This window comes from Pristiophorus japonicus, chromosome 2 (genome assembly GCF_044704955.1).
Source record: "Pristiophorus japonicus isolate sPriJap1 chromosome 2, sPriJap1.hap1, whole genome shotgun sequence".
Lineage (NCBI taxonomy): Eukaryota > Metazoa > Chordata > Chondrichthyes > Pristiophoridae > Pristiophorus > Pristiophorus japonicus.
The window spans coordinates 285,170,230-285,191,745 of NC_091978.1; the positions used below are offsets into that span (position 1 = coordinate 285,170,230).

General features: G+C 47.7%; 1 protein-coding gene across 8 annotated transcripts in view; it reads left to right on the forward strand.

The window, feature by feature from the left end:
* Positions 1-21,516, forward strand: part of LOC139233945 (uncharacterized) — a 926,529-nt gene that overhangs the window by 751,811 nt on the left and 153,202 nt on the right. For 7 of the 8 annotated variants that reach the window (XM_070864651.1, XM_070864643.1, XM_070864634.1 and 4 more), the window contains one exon: positions 19,470-19,604. In XM_070864651.1, the coding sequence (XP_070720752.1) occupies positions 19,470-19,604 (135 nt within the window). Of the gene's footprint in view, positions 1-19,469; positions 19,605-21,516 lie in introns of those variants that run through there. The other variant, XM_070864689.1, reaches the window with a different exon arrangement.

The window sequence follows — 21,516 nt, forward strand, 5'->3', positions numbered from 1 at the left end:
CTTGTAATAGGCATCAACCACGAGGTGATCCTGCATAAGCTACTGGCGGCGGAGACGCTGGATTTGAGCAAGGCCATCACAATTGCCCAATCATGCATGACGACGGACAAAAGCTTAAAGCAGATATCATTGAAAAATCAGAACTGTAAACAAGATAGTATCGTCGTTTGGCAGAGCTGCATATGGCTCGGCCTACATGACTGCGTTTGCGAAACCTGTGGCTGCTCAAAGTCCACCAACGGGAATAAATCTGATTTCACTGTGTTGGCGTTGTGGGGGAAATCATCAGCATCATCCGTGTCGGTTTAAATTATATATTTGTAAAGGCTGTTCGATAGTGGGGCATCTCCAGTGAATGTGTCCACAACTGAGCAAGCGTGCTGCGACACACCACGTGGTGGATGATGACCAGTCTAGCGCGGATCCGGATAAACAATCCGAAATACCAGAGGAAGAAGTGTATGGACTGTATTCATTCCTAAAAAAGAGCCAAACGATAATGATTAATGTAAAACTTAATGCTGTGCCGATATCGATAGAATTGGACACAAGTGCGAGTCAATCAATAATGAGCCAGGGGACATTCGACAGGCTGTGGGATAATAAGGCTGTGAGGCCTAAGCTGAGTCCAGTCAATGCCAAGTTGTGTACATACAGTAAAGAACTCATAACAGTGATTGGCAGTGCAGTAATCAAGGTGTCGTATAATGGTGCGGTTCACAATTTACCATTATGGATTGTTCCAGGCAATGGTCCAACGCTGTTCGGCAGGAACTGGTTAGAAAAAATCAAATGGAACTGGAATGAGATCAAAGCGTTGTCGTCGTCGTCGGATAATCCATGTGCTCAAGTGCTGAGCAAGTTCCCCTCACTGTTTGAACCAGGCATCGGCAATTTCACGGGAGCCAAGATGCAGATCCACGTGGACTTGGATGCAAGACCTGTCCGTCATAAAACTCGGGCAGTTCCGTACATGATGAGGGAGAAGGTCGAAATCGAACTGGACAAACTCCAGCGTGAAGGGATCATATCACCGGTCGAATTTAACGAATGGGCCATCCCCATTGTTCCCGTGTTGAAAAGTAATGGCGCTGACAGGATTTATGGAGACTACAAGGTTATGAGTTTCGAAACAGGATCAATGCCCATTATCGAAGGCTGATGACCTGTTTGCAACGCTAGCCGGGGGAAGTCATTCACAAAACTGACGTCGGCCTACCTGACACAGGAGCTGGTCGACATGTCGAAGAAAATTACGTGCATCAACACTATAAAGGACTGTTTATCTACAACAGGTGCCCTTTTGGAATTCGCTCGGCTGCAGCCATATTTCAGAGGAACATGGAGAGTCTACTGAAGTCCGTCCCCAGAACCGTCGTGTTCCAAGATGATATACTGGTCAAAGGTCATGACTCCACCGAACATCTGAACAACCTGGAAAAGGTTCCACATCGTCTGGACAAAGTGGGACTCAGACTGAAACGCTCGAAGTGCATCTTCATGGCACCGGAAGTCGAATTCCTGGGGAGGAAAATTGCTGATGACAGTATCAGGCCTATAAACTCGAAAACCAAGGCCATCAAAAATGCATCCGAGCCTCAGAATATGATGGAGCTGCGTTCATTCCTTGGTCTACTCAACTATTTTGGTAATTTCTTGCCTAGATTGAGCACCTTATTAGAGCCACTGCACATACTGCGAAGAAAAGGCGACAACTGGGTTTGGGGTGCGTCTCAAGATAGAGCTTTTGAGAAAGCTACTAATCTGCTTTGCTTTAACAAACTGCTGGTACATTATGATCTGTGTAAGCGTCTAGTATTGGCATGTGATGCTTCGTCATATGGAGTTGATTGCGTGCTCCAACAAGCTAATGAGTCGGGCAAATTACAACCTGTTGCATATGCTTCAAAACGTTTGTCAAAGGCAAAAAGGGCCTACAGCATAGTAGAAAAAGAAGCATTAGTCTGTGTATATGGGGTTAAAAAGATGCATCAGTACCTGTTTCGTCTTCGATTTGAACTGGAAGCAGATCATACGCCACTCATTTCATTGTTTTCGGAAAATAAAGGTATCAATACAAATGCATCGTCCCGCATCCAGAGGTGGGCGCTGACATTATCTGCCTATGATTGTCATTCGTCATAGACCTGGCACTGAGAATTGTGCCGATGCATTGAGCCGTCTGCCGTTGCCCACACCGGAGGTGGAAACGCCACAACCGGCAGACCTACTGTTAGTTATGCATGCTTTTGAAAGTGAAGGAACCCCTGTCATGGCCCAATAAGTTCAGACCTGGATCAGCCAGGACCTGATATTATCGGTTGTAAAATGTTGTATCCTTAGTAGTGATTGGTCTGCCATACCCAAGCAAATGTGTGAGGAGACCAAACCTTACATCCGTCGCAAAGACGACCTATCCATTCAAACAGGTTGTATACTGTGGGGTAATCATGTTGTTATGCCCAAGAAAGGCAGAGAGAAATTTGTGCATGATCTACATAGCACGCATCCCTGTATTGTCATGATTAAAGCCATTGCCAGGTCTCATGTATGGTGGAATTGACTCTGATCTGGAATCATGTGTGCATCAGTGCAACACTTGCATGCATCTTAGTAAAGCACCAGCGGAATCACCGCTGAGTCTGTGGTCGTGGCCATCTTAATCATGCTCCAGGATCCACATCGACTTTGCAGGTCTCTTCCTGGAAAAGATGTTCTTAGTTGTGATGGATGCTTATTCCAAGTGGGTAGAGTGTACAATCATGTCATTCAGCACATCCACAGCTACCATTGAGAGTCTTCGTGTCATGTTTGCTACACATGGTCTGCCTGACATCGTTGTAAGCGACAACGGATCTTGCTTCACCAGTATGGAGTTTCAAGAGTTCATGAAACTCAATGGTATCAAACATGTGAGGTCAGCCCCATTCAAACCCACATCCAATGGGCAAACAGCGTGTGCGGTCCAAACCATCAAGCAGAGTATGAAACATGTAACTCAAGGTTCACTGCAAACTCGCTTGTCACGCATATTGCTTAGTTACAGGACAAGACCCCATACGCTTACTGGGGTCTCCCCTGCTGAACTATTGATGAAGAGAGGTCTCAAGACCAGGCTCTCTCTTGTCCACCCTGACTTGAATAATCGTGTCAAATACAGACGTCAAAGTCAGCAAGGGTATCATGATCGCGCTGCTGTGTCACGTGACATTTCTATCAATGATCCTGTGTATGTACTGAATTATGGTCAAGGTCCCAAATAAGAACATAAGAATTAGGAACAGGAGTAGGCCATCTAGCCCCTCGAGCCTGCTCCGCCATTCAACAAGATCATGGCTGATCTGGCCGTGGACTCAGCTCCACTTACCCGCCTGCTCCCCATAACCCTTAATTCCCTTATTGGTTAAAAATCTATCTATCTGTGACTTGAATACATTCAATGAGCTAGCCTCAACTGCTTCCTTGGGCAGAGAATTCCACAGATTCACAACCCTCTGGGAGAAGAAATTCCTTCTCAACTCAGTTTTAAATTGGCTCCCCCGTATTTTGAGGCTGTGCCCCCTAGTTCTAGTCTCCCCGATCAGTGGAAACAACCTCTCTGCCTCTATCTTGTCTATCCCTTTCATTATTTTAAATGTTTCTATAAGATCACCCCTCATCCTTCTGAACTCCAACGAGTAAAGACCCAGTCTACTCAATCTATCATCATATAGTAACCCCCTCATCTCCGGAATCAGCCTAGTGAATCGTCTCTGTACCCCCTCCAAAGCTAGTATATCCTTCCTTAAGTAAGGTGACCAAAACTGCACGCAGTACTCCAGGTGTGGCCTCACCAGTACCCTATACAGTTGCAGAAAGACCTCCCTGCTTTTGTACTCCATTCCTCTCGCAATGAAGACCAACATTCCATTTGCCTTCCTGATTACCTGCTGCACCTGCAAACTAACTTTTTGGGATTCATGCACAAGGACCCCCAGGTCCCTCTGCACCGCAGCATGTTGTAATTTCTCCCCGTTCAAATAATATTCCCTTTTACTATTTTTTTTCCCAAGGTGGATGACCTCACACTTTCTGACATTGTATTCCATCTGCCAAACCTTAGCCCATTCGCTTAACCTATCTAAATCTCTTTGCAGCCTCTCTGTGTTCTCTACACAACCCGCTTTCCCACTAATATTTGTGTCATCTGCAAATTTTGTTACACTACACTCTGTCCCCTCTTCCAGGTCATCTATGTATATTGTAAACAGTTGTGGTCCCAGCACCGATCCCTGTGGCACACCACTAACCACCGATTTCTAACCCGAAAAGGACCCATTTATCCCGACTCTCTGCTTTCTGTTAGCCAGCCAATTCTCTATCCATGCTAATACATTTCCTCTGACTCCGCATACCTTTATCTTCTGCAGTAACCTTTTGTGTGGCACCTTATCGAATGCCTTTTGAAAATCTAAATACACCACATCCATCGGTACACCTCTATCCACCATGCTCGTTATATCCTCAAAGAATTCCAGTAAATTAGTTAAACATGATTTCCCCTTCATGAATCCATGCTGCGTCTGCTTGATTGCACTATTCCTATCTAGATGTCCCGGTACTGTTATGGCCAAGGAGGGTAACAGACCGTTTATCGTTGAGCTCAAAAATGGGCAGACATGCAGGAAACAGATCGATTAGATAAAGCTGTGGCACAGGGATGAACCGGAACAGCCTGAGGAAGACACGATCAGTGACCAACCAACCTACCCTCAGTCATCAGAGGACTCCGCTGTCATCAATGAATCTCGACTTTCAATCACTGACATGGTCAATGAATCTTGACTTTCAATTCCTGACATGGTCATTGCCACTCCCATCAGATCAGCTACCCAGCCCCCAGTCAAAACAGACTCAGAATGCTCGCCCAAGGCTGGAGTTGAACTGAGACATTCAACTCAGGAGCGGAAAGCCCAGGACTGTCTCAATTTGTAAAAAGACCGTTACTAATATCTTAAAGGGGGATATTGTGATGGATGTATGCTTGGGTTTACTAGCCACCAGGTGGTGCCCACTGTCGGAGGTCATTGGGCTGTGCGCATGTGTGTGCGGCCCATATATAAAAGGCCAGCCATCTTGTAATGTAATCACTTTGGGTCCTAATAAAGTAGAGCCAGGTTTGTACATGTTTGGAGTTTACAGTATTCAGTCTATTGAGTTATTGCATACACAACAGTTAGGGTGTGTGACTACGTATGCTACCACTGCTAGCTCGGCCTGTTGTGCACTTAAAGTGTTGGGGAGCCTTATGGCTTTTTTGATCCCTGCCTCTGGATTGTAAATCCCATAGCCTGTCTTTCTCTCTCCGTTAGTCACTGAACTGGACCCATCTACATAGATGTCCCTGCCTGTCGGATATTCCCCTGCTCAGAATCCCACATCCGTATCCCACACTCCTTCCACTGAATACGCATGAGCTGCCCCCGGATAAACCAGGTTCGGGGCTAGCTTTAGTTCCCCTAGCCTCTCGACCTTCAGGTCCAACTGAGTAAGTAACAATGTCCAGCGAGCAATCCTGTTACTGCTCACTGTCCTATCTTTCATTCTACCGTCCAGTAACATCTGTATCGGGGTGTGACATGTCAGCAAAGTTACTGTCGCTAACCCTGTGAGCGACCGAAAATGCTTTACTGCCCAAAAAGTTGCTGACAGATATCATTCACAGTTTGAAAAGCTTTTTTCTACTTCGGTGAGAACCCGGGAGGCGTAGGTCACTGGTCTCAGCTTACCGTGTCGCTCCTGGAGTAACACTGCACTCAAACTGTCCCCAGTTGCTGCTACCTCTAGACTAAAGTCCTGGTCTCCATTTATTGCTCCCAATGCAGGTGCCGTCTTTAACACCTCTTTTAACCAGATGAATGTTTCTTGACAACTCTCACTCCATTTCCACTCTACTCCTTTCCAAACAAGCCTCAACAAAGGAGCTGCCATGGCTGCTTAGCTGTGTATGAATTCCCTGCAATAACCCGTTATTCCCAGGAAAGACCTTACTCCAGATACGTCCTAGGAACAGGTAGTTCCTGGGATGTCTTTCTCTTAGCTCCATCTGTGGCTCTCTCTCCTGCTCCAATGGTCAAACCTAGAAACTGCACCTCCTCTTTGCCTATTTGAGCTATCTTGGGATTTACTTTAAAACCTGCTTCTTTCAGAAAATACAGTAACTCACTCAATAATGGCCCATGGTCCTCCGCACTTTCGGAGAATAACAACAAGTTGTCCACATAGTGGACCTGTTTAATTCAGAATAAATCCACAGGACTATATCGCAAGCTCAAACTGTTGTGACCTTGGTCTCTTTATTCAGACTCCAGAATGAGGAAGCAGCATGGTGAATCACCTTTTATACCTGCTTGCCCTCGGGTGCACAGGTGATCCTTAGGTCTCCCATAGGTGCGCCCCCTAGTGCAAGTCTTACATTTTGATAAGCTTTACATACATACATAACATCACTCCCCCCCAAAGTCTTATTGTGCAAGTTATTTGCAAGTTGTGGCGATCTGGCGCCCACGTCCCCGGGTCGATCACCTGGGTTGAAGTCCTAACATGGTAGGTTCATCCTCGTGGCGAGGTTGATCATGTTAGTGGGTCGCTGGGGGCCAGGTCCTTTCAAATTGGTTCTTGTTATCTGTGGTTCACAGTTTGGTCTTGTCCAAATGCTTTACTCATTAGCCTGGTATATGGTTTCACAATCAAACACTCAGTTTTCATCACATACACCCCATTCCCCCCCTTGGCTAATGCAGTGCCAGCGGCCCGACTGGGGCCCTGAACATGGTCTACATCACTTATTCTGATGTCGCGTGGAGGGGCCGTGCAATTATGGTGCATTCTCTGCTGATGGCATATGGAAGGCTTGGTTCTGAGTGATTCTGTCTGGTGATCGTGTAGCATCCAGGGTAGCCGGGTCTGTAGGGAGTCTACCGTGACACTCGTGGTGCTAGGTTTAGTGATTTGGGCTGCCTGCTCCGGGCTATTGTCGCTGACCCTGAGGTCTAGCAAGCCCAGGATGGCCGCAATGGCCTTGAAACTTTCGGTAGTGGCAGGAAGCCTAGTGGTCCCCGTGAACCTTCGGCCGTAGTATGGGAGCCCCGGACCACCAACTGTGTGTAGCCGCCCTGCCTTACTTTGCAACGTTGGGATGGATCTTCCCTCTCTGCAACGGATAGGTTGCCACATCCCGTCGAGCAGTTCACCTTTAGCAGGTGGTAACGTGGGATCCTGGCTGGTCCAGGTCCTAAACTGGGGATCCGTTACGGTTGACTCCTTGCTTTCTAGCACTTCCATGACCGCGAGTGGGTCTGCAGACTACGCCGTTTCCACCCCGGTGGTGGGCAACAGTAGCCAACTGAAGGCATTAGTGCCGTTCTCAGTGCCTGGCCCGTGGCAGATCATGTTACAGTGCACAGACAGTGTTAGACATTCTCGAAACAACGCATCTATAATGGTGCCTGTATTCTCCCAAGCTTGTGGAATGAGCAGCTTGTTTGACTCGAGCACATATTGGGACACTCTTTGGTACGTCTCTTTAGTCCCGTGAACACAGGCTGCTGCTTTGTTTAACTTGTTGGATACATGTTCAATCGTTTGGGCTCGCCCGCTACTTTTGCTTGCTGCACAACACTCCCGACCCTGTGCGGTAACCATTTCGCTTGCTACAAATACTTTGTTAGATATATATACAACTGGTTGGGGTTCGCCCGCTACTTTTGCTTGCTGCACAACACCCCCGACCCCATGTGATAACACATCACCTGTTAAAAGTACTTTGTCAGATACATATACGACCGGTTGGTGTTCGCCCGCTACTTTGGCTTGTTGTAAGGTACCCCCAACCCCATATAATGGTACATCATTGGTCGCGAAAGACCGCTCACAAGGGTTACATAGTGCACACAATTTATTGGAGCATAGTGGGTTCCTGGCCTTCTCAGCAGCCGCCCCTTTGCCCCAACCCCAGTCGTCTTCCTTGCTGGGCAACACATCCCTCCAATCCATTGCGGCGACCTCCCATGGTCTGGACGCTCGCTCGTCCCAAAGTCTGGATGCTCTCTCGTACCGTGGTGTGGATGCACCTTCGTCCCGTGATCTGGATGCCTTCACGTCTGTGCCCGTGATGCCAACTGCCGTGATCTTCCTCCCCAGGTATTTTGCCTCTGGCGTCGGGAAGACGCATTTGGATCATTTCAGCCAGAGTCGCACTCCGCATGGTCAACCTGGAGCCTCTTCCATCGTCGCGAAGAGGTCATCGACTTCGGGTGTTGGATACCGCACCTGTACTCTGCTCAGTTGAACTTTACCTCCTTGTGGTCGTGATGAGTGGCCTGTGCCTCGGGGATCTGCCAATGGATCTGCACTTCGATGCCTGGTTCAGCTGAAAGTGGGGGCTTGCTCAGCCTTTGAGCAAGGGAGACGTTGTTCACCGGAGAAGGTATGCTGATGTCTTCCCGGTTCCATCGAATCTTCCCCATCCGCCTCCTGCCAAGCAGTGTTGGCCCATCACCTGAAACAATCCACAATGGTAAATCGTTCACTGCTCCCTCATGGAATATTCTTATGTCCACACTACCAATAACTGGTATCAGTTCCTTGGTGTAGGTGCGCAGCTTTGCCTGAATCGGGATCAGCTTGGATCGCTGTGCTTCATCGTTCCACAGCCTCTCGAATGCCTTCTGGCTCATAACTGATTGACTCGCCCCCGTGTCTAGTTCCATGGAGACTGGAGTGCCGTTAAGTTCAACTTTTAACATTATCGGAGGGCTTTTGGTGGTGAAGGTGTGTATCCCATATACTTCCTCTTCATCCTCAGGTTCAGTTGCCTCTCCTGCTCGTTCATCGTGATCCTCGCTGGATCGGTCGTCCTCTCTTGACTCTGCCACGTGGTGAGTCAGAGATTGTTTGCACATTCGCTGGAGGTGCCCCATTGTTCCACAGCCCTTGCACACATAAGGCTTGAATCGACATTGATGAGCTCTATGACTGCCCCCGCAGTGCCAACATGGTGCTAATGGATATGCATTCACGCCCCACGGTGGATTCTGAGTCACTCTAGGCCTAGGTCTGGCCTCTGCAACCGTGTGGGCCCTGCCCTGTGCCGTTCTGCCTGCTGAAAACATTATTTTGTGCACGGTGCTTGCCGGTGAGCTTCAGTTCTGTGAAGGTTTGGGCTATCGTGATGACCTTGCTCAGATCTAGGCTTCGGCAGACAGCAGTTTGCGCAGAATGACCTCGTGGCCAATCCCAAGCACGAAAAAGTCCTGCAACATTATCCCCAAGGATTCTGCAAATTCGCACTGCCCCACAAGACGTCTTAGGTCGGCAACAAAACGCGACACGTTCTGGCCCTCAGAGCGACGGTGCGTGTAAAAGAGCTACCCGGCCATCAGGATGCTCTCCTTTGGCTTGAGATGTTCCCTTGCCAGTGTACACAGCTCTGCATAAGGTTTGTCCTTTAGTTTGACTGGTGCCAGCAAATTTTTAAGGAGGCCATATACCTATGACCCACAGTGAGGAGAATCGCCCTGTGTTTGATCTCTGTTTCAGGCGTGTCCAATTCATTGGCCACAAACTACTGATCGAGGCGCTCAACGAAGGCTTCTCAATCATCACCCTCAACAAATCTCTCCAGAATACCAACGGCAACCATTACCGCGTGATAGTTCATGATCCGTTACTCGTCGCCAATTTCTTACGTTCAGAATAAATCCACAAGACTATATCGCAAGCTCAAACTGTTGTGACCTTGGTCTCTTTATTCAGACTCCAGAGTGAGGCAGCAGCATGGTGAATCACCTTTTATACCTGCTTGCCCCAGGGTGCACAGGTGACCCTTAGGTCTCCCACAGGTGTGCCACCTCATGGCAAGTCTTACATTTTGGTAAGGTTTACATACATACATAACATGACCAACCGATCTGGCTGACTAAAACCTTGTAATGCCTCGGCCATACTTTGGTGAAAAATCGAGGGACTATTGTGAAACCCTTGTGGAAGGCATGTCCACGTATACTGCTGACCCTTAAAGATAAAGGCAAATTTATACTGGTCCTCCCGTCTCAGGGGAATGGACCAAAACCCATTTGAAATGTCCAGCATGGTGAAAGCTGCAGCAGCTGCAGGGATACTTCCTATCAAATCCACTACCACTGCTACCGTGTGTGCAAAGGCTGGAATATTTTTATTCAGGACTCAGTAATCTACCCTGGCCCTCCACAAGTTATCGGGCTTCTTTACTGGCCATAGGGGTGAGTTTACATGTGTGGCTATGGTCCTCAACACACCTTGATCCACCAGGGAATTTATAGCAGTTTCCAAATCCCTTTCTGCTTCCCGGGGAAAATTATACTGTTTCTGGAGCCGTGTCATCGGATCCCCGTCTATCTTCACCTCTACCTCAGTTACTCTCCTGCAATATGTGGCAAATGCATCCATATTCTCCCGTACATACCCTTGATACCTGGCCGGAATGTTATTGACTAATCCTTCTAAGTCATAACTCCCTTTTGACTTCATTGTGCAGATGCTGCCTTTGTCTGTACTGTCCCTGGAAATCATTACGATCTCTCCTATTCTATCTGCATCACTGCCCCCTATAGACAATTGTTTTTCATATCCACTGTAGTGTGGTGTGCCAACATGTAGTCGGCCCCAAGAACTCCCGAACCGGGCTGTTCCCACTTCATTAAAATGCACTCCCACTTCGTTAATCTGGGTCCTAACCCTATGGTTAAGGGTTTCGACACAGCCCCAGCCTGTTAATTACCCGTAAAATCCGCCTGTGTAAATGGGACTCTGCTCGACCACGGGGTAGTGGTCGGATTCAGTGAGTGGACAACCATGCTCGAGACTCCTGTATCTACTAAATACCTTCCCCTAACTGTTTCCACCTTCACATCCCCACATGGCCTGCCCCACTCATCATACATGAGCGGACACAGGTATTCTGGCTGGGCGCAACGTCACAGCGGGGGTGCCGATGCATTGGGTCCCTTTCCTCCCACTGCTGCGTCCAGCTTTCCTCCACCCATGCCCATAACCTACTGTAATGCGGCCACTAAAATCTATACTGAGTCGCCGGCTGCCTTCCTGTGGCTCTGTTTTGCCTCAGCACCCTCGTACCCTGGCTTCCCTCTTTTCGGGAGCCTACAATCCTTGCTCCAGTGTCCCAACTTCCCACAGTTAAAACACTCACCTTTAGATCGACCCGCATTACCTCCCTCTTGTCTCCATTCTTTCTTTTGCATAACTTCGCGCACCTTCCCTTTTAGTTTTTCCTCCTTCCCTTGCCTGGACTTAAAAGCCAGAGTTAATCTTTTCAGCAACTCTGCCTCCTTATTCTGGAGGTCGACTGGGTCAAACCATACTTCGATTTTTGCTCTGAGCTGTGGCAAACTGTTAGCCATTATGAATCCCAGCCAATGGTTCCTTGGTTCCCCTACTAAGTCTGCCTGCACCAGATTTCCTCCAGTGGCCCTTAAATAAGTCGGCCACAGTCTATCTGCAAACATATCGGGTGATTTGTTTACTTGCTGCCTAGTCTGTTCTACCTGCCAGAATGGACTACCCTGACTGTACCCTAGCGCTGCCATGATTTCCTCCTTTAAGCCCTGTGGGGTTACTCCACCTAACTTGGTGGCTGTTGACAAACTCTGATAAAGTTTCCCCTCCCGTGTGTGCAGTGTTAACTTCACTTTCTTCTCCTCGCTGCAGTTATTTATACCCGCTATCTGCTCTGTATTAGCAAAATGAACTGAGGCATCTCCTCCTTGTTTTAACTTTACTCCACCCATCAGCATCTCCTACAGCTGATGCAGCATGTATGGGATCACATAGTCACTCTGTAATTGAGCCGGACCACCATTTGGTGGGAGTGGGCTGAATTTCTGCTGTCTCAAAGGACACATCAGTTTTGGGGGTCCCGGTGCCTTGGGAGCCGGCCGATGCTCACTAGGGGCCCATCATCTGACTCTTTCCCCTCTGGATCCAAACCTTCCTCGCCTGTTCCGGGTGCCATGAGACAAACCATCTCTGTGGCCCCATCTAACTCTGCCATTAACTTGCGAATCTTTTCCTTACAAGGTCCATGATCTGCCTTCTCGTAACCCTGTTTCAGCGCTACCCGGTAGGCTATCTTGATTCTCCTGAGCTGTTCCTCTGTCTCTTTGGCTTTTTCTAAGTGCCTTTCACTTTGTTCAATGTAGGTTTGCTGCTGCTTTTTGCACTCGGTCATCTGGCATTGTAAATACTCTGTGATTCCGTGCCGTTTCTTCCATCCTACCCTGGTCCTGCTTTTCTTTCTCGAAACTGGCTACCTCACCTTTTAACTTTTTATTCTTCCCCTCCAGCTTTCCTACCCTTTCTCGTAATATTGTGCTGAACCAAACCGCCTTCTCTTTTGACCCTTTGTGGTTACTACCTATGTCCATTCTGCTGCTTTTCCTGCGGATCCCCAGTGTGCAGCATTTTCCATGCCCATGGCTCTGAAATGTCCAATTTGTTGCATATATGCAGCTACCTTAGCCTCCATGGACTTTCTATGACTGTTCTTAGCCGCGGGCTCTACCGCGTTTTGCTTCAGTGAGTCCATTTCCAGTGCCTCTGACTGAGAAATTCTCCCTGACTACTGTTGTGTATCTGTAAAGCATGCACTCCCATGTTCCGCCACCAGGTAGCGCATCCCCTGAAGTCCCAAGGGATCCCAGCATCCCTTGGGAGCACTGTATATAAGCCGGCCGCTCTAAGGCCTGTTCCTCAATCTGGAGTGTCTTAATAAAGACTGAGGTCACTGTTACTTTAACCTCCCTGTGTGCAGTCTCATTTGTGTTCGGAACACAACAACTGTCGACGAGTATACGAATCCAACGCAAAGGTGCAGCAAACTGTGGGCATCCTGGAGAAGTTCTCGGAGGGTGAGGACTGGGAAGCCTATGTCGAACGGCTAGACCAGTACTTTGCAGCCAACAAGCTGGACGGAGAAGGAAGTGCTGCAAAAAGGAGAGCGGTCGTCCTCACGGCCTGTGGGGCACCGACCTACAGCCTCATGAAGAATCTTCTGGCTCCGGTGAAACCCACAGATAAGTCGTATGAGGAGCTTTGTACACTGATTCGGGAGTATCATAACCCAAGGGAGAGCGTGCTGATGTCGAGGTATCGGTTCTACACGTGCCAGCGACCTGAAGGTCAGGAAGTGGTGAGTTATGTCGCCGAGCTAAGGCAACTTGCAGGACAATGTGAGTTTGATGGCTACCTGGAGCAAATGCTCAGAGACTTTTTTGTACTGGGCATTGGCCACGAGACCATCCGACGAAAACTTTTGACTGTAGAGACACCGACCCGGAGTAAGGCCATTGCGATAGCACAGGCGTTTATGTCCACCAGTGATAACACCAAACAAATCTCTCAGCACACGAGTGCTAGCAATGTTCATAAATTAACTGGAACTGTGTTTGTGAGCAGAAATGTACAGGGCAGAAACCACGAGTCTGCAACTGCCAGCAGGCCTCAGGTGACCCAGATGACTCAGAGTCTGCAACAAAGGATGAATGCAAGGCAATTCACACCTTGTTGGCTTTGTGGAGGCTTCCATTCAGCCTATTCATGCCGCTTCAAAGGGTATGTTTGCAGGAGCTGTGGAACAATGGGGCACTCCAACGAGCTTGCAGATCTGCAAAACCTGCTAACCATCACGTGGCAGAGGAAGATCGGTCCATGGTGGATCAAAGCAATTTTGAGCCTCAGAGAGAGGAGGCAGATGCTGAAGTACATGGGGTACACACATTTTCGATGAAATGTCCACCTATAATGCTAAATGTAAAATTGAATGGCTTACCCGTAGCCATGGAACTGGACGCAGCCAATCTATCATGAGTAAAAAGATGTTTGAGAGACTGTGGTGCAACAAGGCACTCAGGCCAGCCCTGAGCACCATCCACACGAAACTGAGAATGTACACCAAAGAGCTTATCACTGTCCTGGTCAGCGCCATGGTCAAGGTCACCTACGAGGGCACGGTGCACGAACTGCCACTCTGGATTTTCCCGGGCAATGGCCCCACACAGCTTGGAAGGAGCTGGCTAGGCAAAATCCGCTAGAACTGGAATGACATCTGAGCGCTATCACGTGTCGATGAGGCCTCATGTACCCAGGTTCTTAACAAATTTCCTTTCCTTTTTGAACCAGGCATTGGAAACTTTTCCAAGGCGAAGATGCGGATCCATTTGGTCCCAGAGGCACAACCCATTCGCCACAAGGTGCGAGCGGTACCTCACATGATGAGGGAGAGAGTGGAAATTGAGCTGGACAGGCTGCAATGTGAGGGCATCAACTCCCCAGTGGAATTCAGCGAGTGGGCCAGCCCGATTTTTACAGTACTCAAAAGTGATGGCATGGTCAGGATTTGCAGCGATTATAAAGTAACTATTAATCGTTTCTCGCTACAGGACCAATACCCGCTACCTAAGGCAGACGACCTATTTGCAACGCTAGCAGGAGGCAAGACATTCACCAAGCTCGACCTGACTTCGGCCTACATGACGCAGGAGCTGGAGGAGTCTTCGAAGGGCCTCACCTGCATCAACACGCACAAGGGACTGTTCATCTAACAGATGGCCGTTTGGAATTCGGACGGCTGTAGCAATCTTCCAGAGAAACATGGAGAGCCCACTCAAGTCGGTGCCACGCATGGTGGTTTTTCAGGATGCCATATTGGTCACGGGTCGTGACTCCGTCGAGCACCTACAAAACCTGGAGGAGGTCCTCCAGCGACTCGATCGCGTAGGGCTGTGGCTAAAGAGGTCGAAATGCGTCTTCATGGCAACAGAAGTGGAGTTTTTGGGGAGAAAGATCACGGTGGACGGCATTTAGCCCACAGACGTCAAGACAGAGGCTATTAGGAACGCGCCCAGGCCACAGAACATCACGGAGCTGCGGTCGTTCCTGGGACTCCTCAACTATTTTGGTAACTTCTTACCGGGGCTAAGCACCCTCTTAGAGCCTCTACATGTGTTATTACGTAAAGGTGAGAACTGGGTATGGGGAAAAAAAACAAGTAATTGCTTTTGAGAAAGCTAGAAGCATTTTATGATCCAACAAGTTGCTTGTATTGCATAACCTATGTAAAAGACTTGTGCTAGCATGTGATACATCGTTGTACGGAGTCAGATGTGTATTACAACAAGCTAACATTGCGGGGAAGTTGCAACCTGTCGCCTATGCCTCCAGGAGCTTGTCTAAGGCCAAGAGGGCCTACAGCATGATTGAGAAAGAGGCATTAGCATGTGTGTCTGGGTAAAGAAAATGCATCAGTCCCTGTTTGGCCTCAAATTTGAGCTGGAAACCGATCACAAGCCCCTCATATCCCTGTTCACTGAAAACAAGGGGATAAACACTAATGCCTCAGCCCGCATACAAAGGTGGGCACTCGCGCTATCAGCATATAACTATACCATCCGCCACAGGCCAGGCACCGAGAACTGTGCGGATGCTCTCAGTTGGCTACCATTGCCCACCACGGGGGTGGAAATGGCGCAGCCTGCAAACTTGTTGATGGTGACGCAGCCTGCAGACTTGTTGATGGTCATGGAAGCATTTGAAAATGATAAATCACCTGTCACGGCCTGCCAGATTAGGACTTGGACCAGCCAAGATCCTCTGCTGTCCCTAGTAAAAAACTATGTACTGCATGGGAGCTGGGCCAGCATTCCCATTGAAATGCAAGAGCTAATCAGGCCGTTCCCGCGGCGAAAGGACGAGCTGTCCATTCAGGCAGACTGCCTGTTGTGGGGTAACCGTATAGTGCTACCCAAAAAGGGCAAGGAGACGTTCATCTCGGATCTCCACAGCACACACCCGGGTATAGTAATGATAAAAGCGATAGCCAGATTCCATGTGTGGTGGCCCGGTATCGACTCTGACTTAGAATCCTGTGTACGGCAATGCAGCATGTGTGCTCAGTTGAGCAATGCACCCAGAGAGGCACCACTAAGTTTGTGGTCCTGGCCCTCCAGACCATGGTCGAGGATCCATGTCAACTATGCAGGACTGTTTCTCGGTAAAATGTTCCTGGTGGTGGTGGATGCTTTTTCAAAATGGATTAAATATGAAATAATGTCGGGAAGCACTGCCACCGCCACCATTGAAAGCCTGAGGGCCATGTTTGCCACCCATGGCATGCCTGACATACTGGTCAGTGACAACGGGCCATGTTTCACCAGTGCCGAATTTAAAGAATTCATGACCCACAATGGGATCAAACATGTCACCTTGGCCCTGTTTAAACCAGCCTCCAATGGGCAGGCAGAGCGGGCAGTACAAACAATAAAACAGAGCCTTAAACGAGTCACAGAAAGCTCACTCCAAACCCGCCTGTCCCGAGTACTGCTCAGCTACCGCACGAGACCCCACTCGCTCTCAGGGGTGCCCCTGGCTGAGCTACTCATGAAAAGGACACTAAAAACCAGACTCTTGTTGATTCATCCCAACCTGCATGATCAGGTAGAGAAGGCGGCAGCAACAAAACGATGGTCGCGCCACTGTGTCACGGGAAGTTGATCTGAATGACCCTGTGTATGTGCTAAACTATGGACATGGTCCCAAGTGGATCGTGGGCACGGTGATAGCTAAAGAAGGGAGTAGGGTGTTTGTAGTCAAACTCGACAATGGACAAATTTGCAGAAAGCACCTGGACCAAACGAGGCTGCGGTTCACAGACTGCCCTGAACAACCCACAGCAGTCGCCTTTGTGATCACCCTTGGCCTCCCTGAGACCGCTTTTTTCACAGATTACCTGCGACTATTTTTCCCGGTGGCTGCCCTAGTCAACCGAAGCTCTTCGGCTACTCTCGTCGCCCTTCGGAGTACTTGGATCTCCCTGAGACCCCTTTGCAGACTACCTGCGACTGATTTTCTCCGTGGTTACCCAAGTCAACCCGGGATTACTCCAGCCTACCCAACCCTGTTTCCTTCCTCTGCTGGCTGCCCTAGCTGCCCTTGAGAGTACTTTGATCTCCCTCAGACTCCTGTGCAGACCACCTGCGACTTCTTTTCTCCATGGCTACCCTAGTCGATCAAGACTACTCCTGCTGTCCAAGACTGTTTCTCTCCTGGTCGCCCTAGCTGCCCTTGAGAAGATCCTTTTCGACGACCTTCGCAGACCTTAGATTTAACCAAGCCTCCCTTGGGGTTCTTACCCTTGTTTTGTGTCCGCGATCCTATTCCCAATGGCAAGGTCCTGCCGCCAGTTGACAATTTCTGTAGGGTGTTTGTTTTACACTCTATTCTGATTCTTTGACCTCGGAACTTATAGTGCGAAAGAACAACACGTGGCACAAAATTTAGGCTTAACCCAGTGTCAGTTTTATTATGCAACAAAAACTGACTAAAACTACAGGACTAGACTTTTGAGAGAAATCGACTGAAAACATACAATCACCTTTCCTGGCTGTAGCTATTGCAGGTTCGTAGTCATTGGTTCCGTGACTGGTTGGTTCTTCTTCTGGCCGTTCTCTGCAGTGCTATTCCTTTCGTGTCCTTCTGTCTCTCTGTTTGCCCTTCTTCGTTTTCTTGTATGTCCTTCTTCGTCCTTTCTTCTTCGACTTCTTGTGTTTCTGTGTTTGTATATTTATATCCATAGTATGAATAAGTTTCCCATTGGGCCGGGGTCCAATTAATGCATCTGGATCCATGTGGTGATTTGTTTAACTGGCTGTGGTGATGAGTTTGAATGGCTACTAATTTGCACATGGAGTCAACAGTGCAAAAGTTAACTCCTTATCCTTAATGTCCTGTTATCCAAAAATGTGCATTTTGTAGGGTCCTTTGTAGTTCGTCCTGGTTTCTTGCAGACTTGTAGTCTCTGGGGTGAACTGTTTTACCCCCTGTGACCAATCAACTCTGGGGCTCCTCGGATAGATAGTATCAATTTCTTTGTCTGTATGCATAACTAAGTTTAGTCCTTGACCACAGAGATTGCTTTTAATGGGTGATGAGTCACCATTTGCCTCAGGCTGGTGCCTTTTCCCCTCCCAGGTCATCCAAAATGCCTTGTTCCAAGAAAAATAGGTGTACCTTTACACTGCAGAACCGGTATTTCAGAAGCTGATTAACCTGTTGTGCCTTTCCAACATTTTCTCTCTTTTATTTACAATTTCTTACTGCCATTCAGGATCTCTTACACTTGTCAAAACCGTACTGGACAAATTAGTAATTTCTTTGGGGAGCATAAGCCTTATACATTGTTATTTTGTAATAATTAATTTTATATAGTAGGGGCCATCATTGCTGGATGATGGAATGTTTCAACACTTTTTTCACTCAGTCACTGCCTCTATTCTGCAAACCTCAGCAAACCACCTGTGCTACACCAATGTCATGTTTCATTTTCTTAAGAATTCAATAAAATTGTTAGTTTGCGTGCCAATTTTTGCCTAACTTAATAAATGTTGTTCTATGAACAAGTATCTAGGAACTGGGTTGAGGCAACCTAAGTTCATTTCCCTAGTTTTCCTAATTTAAAAAAAACTTAAGATCCTTACAGCTAGCAGTGGGATGAGGATTCCATCCCATCAATGGATGGATTCAAGCTCAGGTGTTAGGTATGAAAGGGCTGATGCTGGCTCCACCCCTATAAGGCCATCCCAGTAATTTCATGTACCACCCTCCACCCCCATATCCAAGCTTCTGGCCAAGATTGCTGTTATTATTAATTGATTTCGCACTGCTTTAAAGTGCACAGTTCATGGGGATGGGAGGGATGCAGAGTTAATTGTTTTTTCTCTTCCTTCTACTCCTTGACTCGCAAGTATTAAAACAATAGTACCAAATCAATAAATTATTCGCCAATTTGCAAGTGTTGGCAGTGCTTTTGTACTGTGCTGACATGTTGTTAAGCTCCTTTTCCATCCTTTCATTTCTCGACATTTAGCCTCCCTGAGTATATGATGTCGACCTTTCCATGTCATTTCAGTTCAGCCAATACCAGGATCTAATTGTGGAGAATGAGCCTACCTATTTAGATGCTGAACATTTCCTCCCTTTCTCACCATCTGCTACTGTGAGAGCCTCCATTTAGGAACCCTTGTCTGTAGAATGTAACTGGGTTTAAATGACAACCAAGGTCGATAAATGAAAGAGAATGGCAAGAAGAAATTGTAAGTAAAAACTGAAAATACTACCAATGCTCAGCAGGTTGATCAACTTCTGAAATATTTTGATTGAACTGCTGTGCATTTGTAGCATTAGCAAGTTTTATTAAAATATTAGAGGAATTTCAATCCCTTTTGTATTGACCAAATTAACTCAGGAGTTTATCATTTCTATAAATGTAATTTTACATCCTTTCCTACCAAATGTTTTGTGATCTCATTGTTCTATGGTACTTCATGAAAATCTTTCAGCTTCAATGTGAATCACAATGAATGTCTTTTGTTTGATCACAGAATATGAAGACATGTTTGCAAAGAGACAGTTTTGGAAAGAAATTAATGTGAGCGAATTACCAACTTTCTTCCAGGACTGTGATCACTATCCTTCCCCTCGTGAGATTAATCAAACCTGGGCTTTGATCAATAGTGGTATGTATAATTTTTCTAGGTTATTCCTAGGATAAAGTAAATAAGTTCTTTGTAAGCTAGTGCATAGATATACTGAAAATAACCAAATATAGTAGAATTAGGGGCCGAAATTGTCCCTTTTTTAAGGGCCATTACCAGCTTTTTGAGGCGGTAACGGGGCGGTAAGGCCTTTCCGACCGGAGGCAGGCGGAGGGTGCGACCATGCACAACTGTGCCCGGGCCGGGGGCGGCAGAAACAGATATTCCGCCCCACCTGACATGCTGACCCCTTATCACCCGGCGGCGACCGCTTTTCTGCTCCACGTGAGGGCAGCCGCCGCCGGTCGGTGCCACTGACAGCTTAGTGAGGCACCGCCGTGGCCGGCATTTTCTTTTAATTGTCAGCCAACTCTGCAGTCAGCTGACAATGGCGACCACAGCTTTGGCCGGGCCGCCAACAGGCAGCCCGGCACCCCCTCTTGAGTGCCGGGCCATTGGCCCAGCCGAATCCCTCCCTGGTGGTGCACCGGAGGCCTCACTAGGTCTCGCAGCATCCCTCCCCTTTAAGTGACATGCTCAGCGCGGCGCTAAATGACACCACCTGCCTTCCGTCCTGCTCCCAACTCTCTTCCGCCCCTCTGCCGCCCCCAACACTGCCCCGTTCAATTTTGTGCACAAAAGGGCCGAAGTTCCCTCCACTCTCCACCCCATCTGTCCTGGCGATAATCCACCATTTACATCGAATTATCCACCCTAAACGGGGCAAAGCGCAATTTCTAGCCCTTAGTCGTTAAGATGGAACATGATTTTTAACTAAATGGCTGCAGAAAATATAAAATATTATAACAGTGCAGGTACAAGAGTGAAATAATATGAGTATTGCCCATCAGTGCAGTGGTTTTCTGTGGATTTGAATATACCTGTACTATTTTCCAACTATATGTATAATGCAGTTTTGGTCATCATTAATGTGCAATGCAACTCTGAGGTCATAGAAACATAGAAAATAGGTGCAGGAGTAGGCCATTTGGCCCTTCAAGCCTGCACCACCATTCAATATGATCATGGCACAGTCATGCTGCTTTATGGAACTCCATTAGTTTGTTATGATATTGATATTGTCCATGATATTGACAGTGCGCTCAAGGCACCCACCCAATGCAGCAGTTGGGGGGCCCGAACGGTTTTCAATTTCCGGCGAACTGTGGATGCCATTTTCCCGCAGGAGAAAATCATCCCATTGTAGCATGCAACTGATGGCAGGTATGGCCTATTGCGGGGGGGAATGGTGCCGGGGGCAACTAGACTGGCTAGCAATGGGTCAGTGGGTCCTGAAGGACCACTCCTATTTCTTCTGACCTCACAAAAGTTATAAAAATGGACAAAAAAACTATCTATTCGGAGAGGACTTTAATGGTCCCTTTAAGGACTACCCATTAGATCTCTCAGCACCGAGAGAAAGTTGGAATTGCATACGCCATCCAGTCCCCCCCATTTATCCATGGACTTTGTGATCAGGATAGTGCAACAGGCGTAGGACCCCAATTTGCATATTTAAACACATTCCTGCATGTTTTGGGTGGGAGTGCTGGCCGCCCATTTGCAGGCCTGCCTGAAGTTGATTCAGGCTGGCAATTCGGTACACAAGTACCCCGCCAGATTTTCCTCTGCCAGTCACCCAATTTCAGGCAAGAAATAGTCGACCGGCAGTTGAAAACTCCCTCTCCAACATATCAATAAATATATTAAAAATCTTACATCTCCATGCACTTATTATCAACTTCATCTATCGTAAATTCCTATGTCCACATTTCTAATGCATTTTGCCTATGTAAATTTGTCCATTGTACTCATATCTTTCTTCTAGTAGATGTGCTGCAGCACCACTAGCAGGGTGTTGTATTTACAGCATGTCATGTTTACATGGGCAGTT